Source organism: Lactuca virosa, chromosome 4 (genome assembly GCF_052849685.1).
Source record: "Lactuca virosa cultivar CGN04683 chromosome 4, Lactuca_virosa_CGN04683_v6, whole genome shotgun sequence".
NCBI lineage: Eukaryota > Viridiplantae > Streptophyta > Magnoliopsida > Asterales > Asteraceae > Lactuca > Lactuca virosa.
In genome coordinates this window covers 17,796,592-17,806,020 of record NC_136429.1, presented here as the reverse complement: position 1 = coordinate 17,806,020, position 9,429 = coordinate 17,796,592, and the positions used below count along the sequence as shown (strand labels likewise).

General features: G+C 32.8%; 1 protein-coding gene across 2 annotated transcripts; it reads right to left on the bottom strand.

The window, feature by feature from the left end:
* Window positions 1-365: 365 nt before the first annotated feature.
* LOC145169444 (CDK inhibitor P21 binding protein) lies at window positions 366-4,766 on the bottom strand. Of its 2 annotated transcripts, none has more exons than XM_079087994.1 (9): window positions 4,466-4,766; window positions 3,082-3,241; window positions 2,903-3,000; window positions 2,594-2,818; window positions 2,312-2,521; window positions 1,317-1,373; window positions 1,134-1,223; window positions 983-1,039; window positions 366-731 (listed from the first exon to the last, which is right to left on the bottom strand). In XM_079087994.1, the coding sequence occupies exons 2-9, from the start codon at window positions 3,221-3,223 to the stop codon at window positions 636-638; spliced, it is 975 nt and encodes a 324-aa protein (XP_078944120.1). In that variant the 5' UTR covers window positions 3,224-3,241; window positions 4,466-4,766; the 3' UTR covers window positions 366-635. The 2 variants fall into 2 exon arrangements, with proteins under 2 accessions (XP_078944120.1, XP_078944119.1); XM_079087993.1 differs by having other exon boundaries at window positions 1,317-1,382; window positions 4,466-4,765.
* Between the last annotated feature and the right edge of the window lie 4,663 nt (window positions 4,767-9,429).

Here is a 9,429-nt window from a genome sequence, read left to right as displayed (position 1 = left end):
GGTGGGACAAAGTCACAGAATCTCTCATGAGACTAGGGAATCTCTTGTGACTAATGTCGATGAAACGAAAATTGTAAAAAAAAAAAAAAAAAAAAAAAAACCACTCAAAAAGATAAAGAATCGCTCTCAATTTCTCGCTTGTTAAAAAGACATCTCCATCCCATCAAACGAAAAATGTTAATAAGACAAAATTTGCAACTCTTTATCACACTCACAAAGGTGGGATAGATAATCGCTCTCGATTTCTCATTTGTAAAAAAGACATGAATGTCTTCTTTATCCGATCAACAAAATAGCATTAGAAAGCCTTTACATTCTCATACAACGGGACAAGAAATCTCTCACAATTTCTCATTTGTACAAAAGACATAAATACCCTTTTCATCCCAATTATCGAAATAGCCTTATAAAGTTTGTTCAATCTTGTCATGTCCAATGTAACAAGTACAATCTACAAGACCAGACCGTACCATAATTTGTCAATATTTTTTTCTCATATCCATTGCACAAATAAAAATTGTCCATTTGATTCTAAAGAAAAAAATGAGGGAAACAAAATTTCTAAACAGAAACTTGGAGGTAGAAAATGAAGAAATAAATCCGCAAGGGCTAAATGTGCGCTTTCTAAAAACTTATCATTCGTCTGTTAATGAACGTAACTGTCGTCGAAAAGTTGGAACACTGGTTGCTTTAACGGCCATCACTAAACCCATCAATCGATACTCTTTCAGCTACAAGAGAACATATTACACAATCACTAGTGTTTCAATTGTATTTACTTTTAAAATTATTTTAATATATAAAGAATTTCTATTTTTATTTTTTATTTTTTGTAACTTCAAATTATGTCGTTTTAACTTAACACTGTTCGTAGGTTTTAATCAAACTGAAATGACTTTAAGTTTTAAATAAAACTAAGAAAATATTAATATAAATTATTTATATATTTAAATAACTTAATTTTTATTTTAATAAAACTTACCTCATTGGTGGTGACCTGTTGGGTGCGCAAGGGAAAGCAGAAGGACCATGCACTTAGCTGATGGATTTATAAAAATAAAAAATAAATAAATAAATCAGAATTCCTCAAGCTAAAAAAAATTAAATAAATAATTAGAAAAAGAGAAGGGTACATTATGAAATATTTCATCTTCTGGCTTCAAGTAAATTATAGCTTCTTCACTTGAGCTGCTTCCCTTCTTTTTCTTGTCAACATTCTTAAGCTAAAAGTCGACAATAAAATAATAAATAAATAAATAAAATGCTGATTATAATTCAAAGTATAAACCAAAAGAACACTCATATATATACATTACCTTATAAATTTTGCTGATCAATAAATAATACTTGAAGCAGAATAACTTCCTAAGCTCCTGTGTAGGCTATAAAACAAAAATTAGAAATTGATATTTTATAATCAAAAAGATAAGAAGGTATTAAATTAGAAATAATTCTAGTTATTCACATGAGTAAAAGACCATTCTGCCCTTCTGTTTAGAGTGATGCTGAGGTGAGTAAATGATGCATCAGCCATCATGCATGTCTAAAGTATGTGTTGTATACACAAATTCTGTTCCGCTTTTGGACTGAATAAGTTGTCTGAATGTGAGTATGAGTAAATGACCATTCTACCCTTCTGCTTAGAGTGATGTCAGTAAATGATGTGCATGCATAGAGTATGTGTTGTATATACAAAGTCTGTGTGTTTCTTTTTTAGACCAAATAAACTGTCTGAATGTGAGTAAAAGACCATTCTACCCTTCTATTTAGAGTGATGTCAGTAAATGATGCGCATGTATAGAGTGTGTTGTATATACAAAGTCTTTCTTTTTTGGACTGAATAAACTGTTTGAATGTGAGTAAATGACCATTTTACCCTTCTATTTAGAGTGATGTTGAGGTGGGTAAATGATGTCTGTCTAAACTCAAGAGTATCTGTTGTACACACAAGGTCTGTTTCTTTATTTCGACTGAATGAGAACAAATGACCATTCTACCCTTCTGTTTAGAGTGCTGTTGAGATGAGGTCTGTCTAGAATATGTATTTGTATACACAATATCTAGAGTATGTGTTGTATACACAACATCTGTTTCTTTTTTTATAAACTGTCTGAATGTGAGTAAATGACCATTTTACCCTTCTGTTTAGAGTGCTGTTGAGATGAGGTCTGTCTAGAATATGTGTTGTATCTAGAGTAAGTGTTGTATAAACAAAATCTGTTTCTTTTTTGGACTGAATAAACTGTCTGAATGTGAGTAAATGACCATTTTACCCTTGGGAGAAAAGTTTATAGTAAAGTAATCATCTAACCTCATCTTCTGTAGCCCAAGAGATTTCATTAAAAAGAGCATCATACAATGATGGCAGAAGCTGAGGAGGGAGATTTACAACACGTTGTGAGATCAAAAGACCAACATCAGCTGCTTTCTCCCCTAAAAATGATTTTAAATTTTCTTTTATTTCTTTTTCTTGACACTTTGATAGCAAAAACTCTTTCACTTCCATCATGCATTTACAATCCTGGATTAAACAACCACCATATATTCTCAATCATGTTTCAAAGAAAAGTGGAATGTAAATGAATATTTTTACCTTATATCTTTGTAAATTTAAAGCAGAAACAAAGCCATAAACTGATTCATCTTCATCATCTTCTATTTTAACAACTGTTCCCACTGAAGTTTGTTGCAATATTAAGTCAACAAAACTGGTCAAATCCCATTCTTTATTATCAAGGTAAGTCTGCATCAAGACCTTTACTCCATGGAAATCATCAGGCTTTGGGTCAAAAAAGACAAAATCTGCTTGAACAACTCCCTTAAAAGAAAATCATAATTTTAATAAAAAGTAGAAATAAAAACTTCAACTTATTAGAAGGGTCAAATGTGAATAAATAAATACCTCAAAGTCGTCTTCTGAAGAAGAATCTTCATTTTCAGAAGAAGAACATGACACTTCTCTATTTGCTTTTATGGTATCATGTTTCTCCTTTTTGCTACCTGTAAACAACCAGATAAAATTTTAGCTTTCACAATCCATGAACAAAAATGACCATTTTGCCCTTAGGAGAGAGATCATGCCTGTTGAGTTGGAAGGGGCTTTTATGTCATTTTGTTGCTTGGCCTTTCGTGCAGAGAAAATTAAGGCCATGGAACGACCCAAGCGAGAGAAGGCATGTTGAGGCTTTTGTAAATGAGTTCTTCTCGTTGGCTTTCGTGGCATTATAATTAATATGGAATCCTAGAAAAGTTCATAAACATAAAGATTGTAATATTTATAAAGTATAATATACTCATAGGCATGTAAAATGATATCATAAATATTCTAATTTGTATAATGTAAACACATGAAAACATCACAAGGATATCGTTTCTTCATTTTCTACCTCCAAGTTTCTGTTTAGAAATTTTGTTTCCCTCATTTTTTTCTTTAGAATCAAATGGACAATTTTTATTTGTGCAATGGATATGAGAAAAAAATATTGACAAATTATGGTACGGTCTGGTCTTGTAGATTGTACTTGTTACATTGGACATGACAAGATTGAACAAACTTTATAAGGCTATTTCGATAATTGGGATGAAAAGGGTATTTATGTCTTTTGTACAAATGAGAAATTGTGAGAGATTTCTTGTCCCGTTGTATGAGAATGTAAAGGCTTTCTAATGCTATTTTGTTGATCGGATAAAGAAGACATTCATGTCTTTTTTACAAATGAGAAATCGAGAGCGATTATCTATCCCACCTTTGTGAGTGTGATAAAGAGTTGCAAATTTTGTCTTATTAACATTTTTCGTTTGATGGGATGGAGATGTCTTTTTAACAAGCGAGAAATTGAGAGCAATTTATCTTTTTGAGTGTTTTTTTTTTTTTTTTTTTTTTACAATTTTCGTTTCATCGACATTAATCACAAGAGATTCCCTAGTCTCATGAGAGATTCTGTGACTTTGTCCCACCATGTCTTGATGGGTTTCATCATGTTTTCTTACATAAACAGGAAATAGAGAGTGATTTCCTGACATATTTTTTCTAAAGTGGGACAAAAAAATGTAAATTTTATCTCATTACATTAGTATAGAGTATAGACATCCAAAAGTTTATGTGCTTCATCTATTTGCCCTGTAAGTGAAGACATCTAGTTGGGGCAATTTATCATGGCATTGTAAGTATAGACATCCAAAAGTTTATTTGCTTCATCTGTGCCCTGTAAGCGAAGACACTTATTTGCCCTCTATAAAAAGTTTATGTGTTTCATATGTGCATCCAAAAGTTATTAACATGGCATTGTAAGTGAAGATATCTGATTGGGGCAATTTATCGAACACGTTCTCTGCATCCAAAAGTTCTTCGTACAAATCAAGAAGACGACTGTTGATAAAAGTGGTGGTGGGTTCGTAGAGAATCAACTGCTTACTTAAGCTTGTACAATCAAATTACTTTAGCAAAATTGAACGGAATTTGTACCTGCTATAACCAACTGTGTGTCGACGGACGAAGGATTTTTCCCTGAAAGCTCGAGGGAAGCGAAAGACGGCAAGGACGGCGGTGGCTCCGGGTACGGAGGAAGAAGGTACCGCCGGTTGAGATTACCTGGAGGAGTATATCTCCGACGGCGCTGCACGGGTCGACGGAGGGAGGAGCACTTCTCTGGTGGCCGGCGGATGGGAAAATAAGAGGGAGGAAGAAGCTGTTGGACTGTTGGAGACGTTTTTTAGATTAGGGTAAAAGAGAGATTTTTACATAAATAAATGAATCGTTCCGCACATATCTAATCTCCGACCAATTCGGAGATAAAATTGAGGCTTTTAATGGTTCAGCGGTACTTTTTTTAATTAAATAGTTAAGAGATGAAACAACCCTTAATTGTCAAATTGTTGGGCTGATTTGTTGGGCTAAACCGAAGGCCTCAAAAAAATCTATTATTATTATTTTTTTTTGTATGAAATGTTTAACCCAAAATTAGAATGTAACTAGTAAAAAGGCATGTGCATTGTACGGGTCGGATTTTTTTGTTGATGTTTGGTGGGTAACGAAAATAGAACACTATAATTGGTTGACTCTGAAGTACGATGCTTAAAAATGAAATAGAATAGAAGTAGATGTTGCAACATCAGGATTTTAACGAATCCCAAAAAATCAAAATTACATAATCTTACACGTCAATAGAACACTATAATTGGTTGACTCTGAAGTACTATACACGTCAAACTTCATCTAAATTTTATATCAGTCAGTCACACTGTTTTAGCTTTCATTCCAATTGGCAACAAATATTTTGCTTTCACATCTTCAATCAAGACGATTTCTGCAAGAAAGGCATCATATATACCAAATGTGGCTGGTTCATTTTCAATCACATGTAATGATCGTATGTTTCTAAAAAGACTTTAATAGCAATGTACTTTCAACTTTCTATAAACGTGCCATATCTTAACTGTTGTGCATGTTATGCTTGGATGTGACCATTTTTTCCATGTTTAAATTATAGAATATGTGGTTGTGTGAGTTACTGTGTAGTTTTTGTGTCTGTATGTGTTAATGATCGTATTTATATGTGTGTCCCTGTTGTTATGTATGTCTTATTGTGTATAACATAAAGGGTAAAACTCTAATTTTTCAAATGTGTGTCTGTCTTTTTAAATTCAACCTCATGTGAATCTATGTTCTTTTGTATATATATTAATTAGACGGATAAATTGTATTAAAGTTATGGATTTTAAAAAATGATTTTAATCCATAAAGGGTAAAAGTATAAATTTTCAAATGAGTCTCTGTAATGTGTTTCTGTAAAGTTGTGTATGTGTGTAATTTTCATTTTTCTTATTCATGAATCATTTTTGTAATTTACATTTTGCCTAAATTAGGAATCATTTACTATAATATTTACATATCAGGGACCATTTCTGTAATTTCATAGTGAAACCCTTTTGATTTGAAGTACTTAATGGGACAAACCCTTTTGTAACATCCTCTCTGGCACGTATCACAATATTATCCGCTTTGGGCTCCCGACACGAAAACTCCCCAGGGGTGTTACACTTTTGATTTGAAGCCATTGAGTGAAACCATTCGTAAATTTAATATCTCCAAGTGAGAAACCTATTAGCTTCACAAGCCTGAAATTTATAACTACCAATATTTATAAAATTTTAATCTTTTATTCCAAATTTATAAATTTTATAATCTAGTAACGTAACTTATTGTCTTGCAAACTCTTGATCAACACTTCACCAAGTAGCTTTCCAGTCAGTGGATGGAAAATGGAAGTCGTAATGTGCAATTTAAAAAGATAATAAGAATAAGAATAAATATAACGGCGAAAATATAAAATTATAAAAATGAAAACCTGTTGACACCGATTATCCATTGTGTTTGATCATAAAACATAGCACAACCAATATGTACCCAGCTTCAACATACACAGCTTGAATCCTGTAAAAACACACATATTTATTAGACGGTTGAGAAAAAAATCATCATATCAAGTAAATGGAAGAGAATTAATTCATACTTCGTGGAATAAGTAGGAGAAAATTATATTTGTTTGCAAACTGAGGCCATGGATTCAAGATCTGATCCTCTGTGTCAAGCATCACATTGTTATTACTTAGTTATCTCTATAACAATGATATAATCACACTTCTTCTGGAAAGACTTTACAATTATACAATTAACAGAAGTATGTTAACAAATAACCAATATTATGATGTGATCAGATTACAAAAATGACAACTTACAAAAACACACACACATAGGTTTTAGGCTTTGGAACTTCTCTTAATTAAAATTTTCTTCTTAAAACTAATAGTTTTACTAAAAAAGTAATAACTTTATTAATAGGTTCCATAATTACATTATTGATCGAACTATATGCTTATAAAAGTTGGGATGTTATAAATCCAGCTCTCTCAACAAAATCAAATTTTACCTAGGTCCTGAGAGCCCGTTTATGTGGATAATATAAAGACAATTCAAGAATCCAATAACAATTTACATTATGAACGTAACCACCCATTTTTATCATCAAACTCTCCATTTTACCTTTTTAAGAAAAGTGAACATGGTTATAAGGGGACAAAATGAGTAATTACTCATGCTTTTCACTATAAAAAGAAATCTAATTAAACATCAGAAAACATAAAGTAAACAAATCTTATGGTCAAAGTACCTCATCAAGCAAGCAGCCCCAATTAAAGATTTATCAATGATTTCTTGATTAAACCTCACGATGTAATAAAGTCCCGCAAGGAGCTCATTGATTTCCATGAACTCAATTGTTGCACATGCTCAACTTTACCCACTATACGGTCCTTGGGTGAAGATATTCATCATTGCTAACCTTAGAAAATGATGATATCATCCCCTACATAAACCATTAGAGAGCGAAAAATAAAATTTCAAATTATGGAGAAACTTAAATTATGCTCCAAAAGACCAATCATTATGTTGTCCATTTCTCATATTCAAAAAATATACCTTGGGATGTAGTAAACAAATATGATTCAATCTCCATAAGCAAGCTTTCCACATTGAATTCAACTTCTAACATTGTATTATAAGGGAATTAGGTATCTCACTCATAGAGATATCAAGTGGGCCTTAAACCCATCCTTATAACAGACTTCTTTACCAAGTCTCTAGTTAATCCCTTCGTCAAGTATTCAGCTAAGTTTTGTTGACATCTAACAAACTCAACAGAAATGATACCATGAGTATTGAGCTCACATACCATGATGCGCCTAACACCCAAATGTCGCGACTTTCCATTATACACTTGACTATAAGCTTTTGCCAAGGTGGCATCAGTATCATAGTGTATAGAAATAGGTGATATAGGCTTTGGCCACAAAGGAATTTTATAGATCAAATTCCTTAACCATTCTGCTTCTTTTCTAGCAACTGCAAGGGCTACAAATTCAGATTCCATAGTCGAATTTGTGATGCATGTTTGTTTCTTATAAGCCCATGAAATGACACATCTACCAAGAAGAAACAGCCAATCACTTGTAGAAGAGCGGCCCTAAACATTAGTGATCCAACTAGTATCTGAATATCCTTTAATAACCGAAGGAAACCCTACATAAGTCAAACCAAAATCCATGGGTTTCTTTAGATACTTCAGCACCCTCCTTACTGGTTGCTAGTGATGAGTACTAGGATTTCTAGTAAACCTACTTAGCTTTCCTACAGCAAATGCAATATCAAGCCTTGTATTGGTCATAACATACATCAAACACCCAATGACCTTTGAATCTTCAAGTTGTGAAACTGCTTCACCAATATTTAGCATAAGTTTCATACTTGGATCAAAAGGTGTACTCACAGGAGAACAATCAGAACAATTGAACTTCTTAAGCACTTTCTCAATGTAATGAGACTGTGAAATTGAGATTCCTTGATGTTCACGCTTGCTTCTTATTCCAAGAATCACTTCTGCCTCCCCCATACTCTTCATCGAGAATCGAGATGATAAAAACTCGTTGGTCATGCCAACTTGCCTTTGATTAGTACCAAAGATTAACATATCATCTACATATAAGCATATGATCACTCTTTTGCCATACTCATCAAAATTGGTGTATACACACTTGTCTGATTGATTCAACTTGAAACCATGTGACAAGACAATCAAATTTCTGATGCTACTGTTTTGGTGCTTTCTTTAGCCCATATAAAGATTTAACTAACTTGCACACCTTATGTTCATTTCCAGGCATAATAAAACCCTCAGGTTGTTTCATATACACCTCTTCCTCTAAGTCACCATTTAAGAATTTTTTTAACATCCATTTGGTGAATCACCAAATTATGAATTGCTGCCAATGCAATCAGCAGTCTAATGGTAGATATATGAGCAACTGGAGCATAAGTGTCAAAATAGTCAATGCCAGGTTTTTGTCTAAAACCTTGAATAACCAATTAAGCCTGAAACTTGTCAATTAATCCATCAACTATCATCTTCCTTTTGAATATCCACTTACAACCCAAAGGTTTGCATCCAGGGTGAAGATCAGACAACACCTAAGTATTATTTCCCATGATGGAATCCATCTCATCATTTATTGCTTATTTCCAGAAAGCAACATCTTGAGACTTCATTGCTTCATCAAATGTTTTAGGATCCTCTTCAACACTAAAACAATATGAATATTGATTTGCAATTTCATCTCTAGTACCCTCAACTAGCTAAAGTTGAAAATCACTACGAAATGATTTAGCTTTCCTTTGTCTCTTGCTTCTTCTAAGCTCAGGTGATTCATTTGAATCAGGTGCAGCTTCATTAGTAGTCCCACTGGAACTAGAAACCAAATCCTTTGGTCTAGGTATTGATGAAAATCGATTTTCATCAAATATTGCATCTCTAGATTCTATAACAATATTAACTGAAACATAAGCATTAGTAACTACAACATAAAACCTATAAGCAT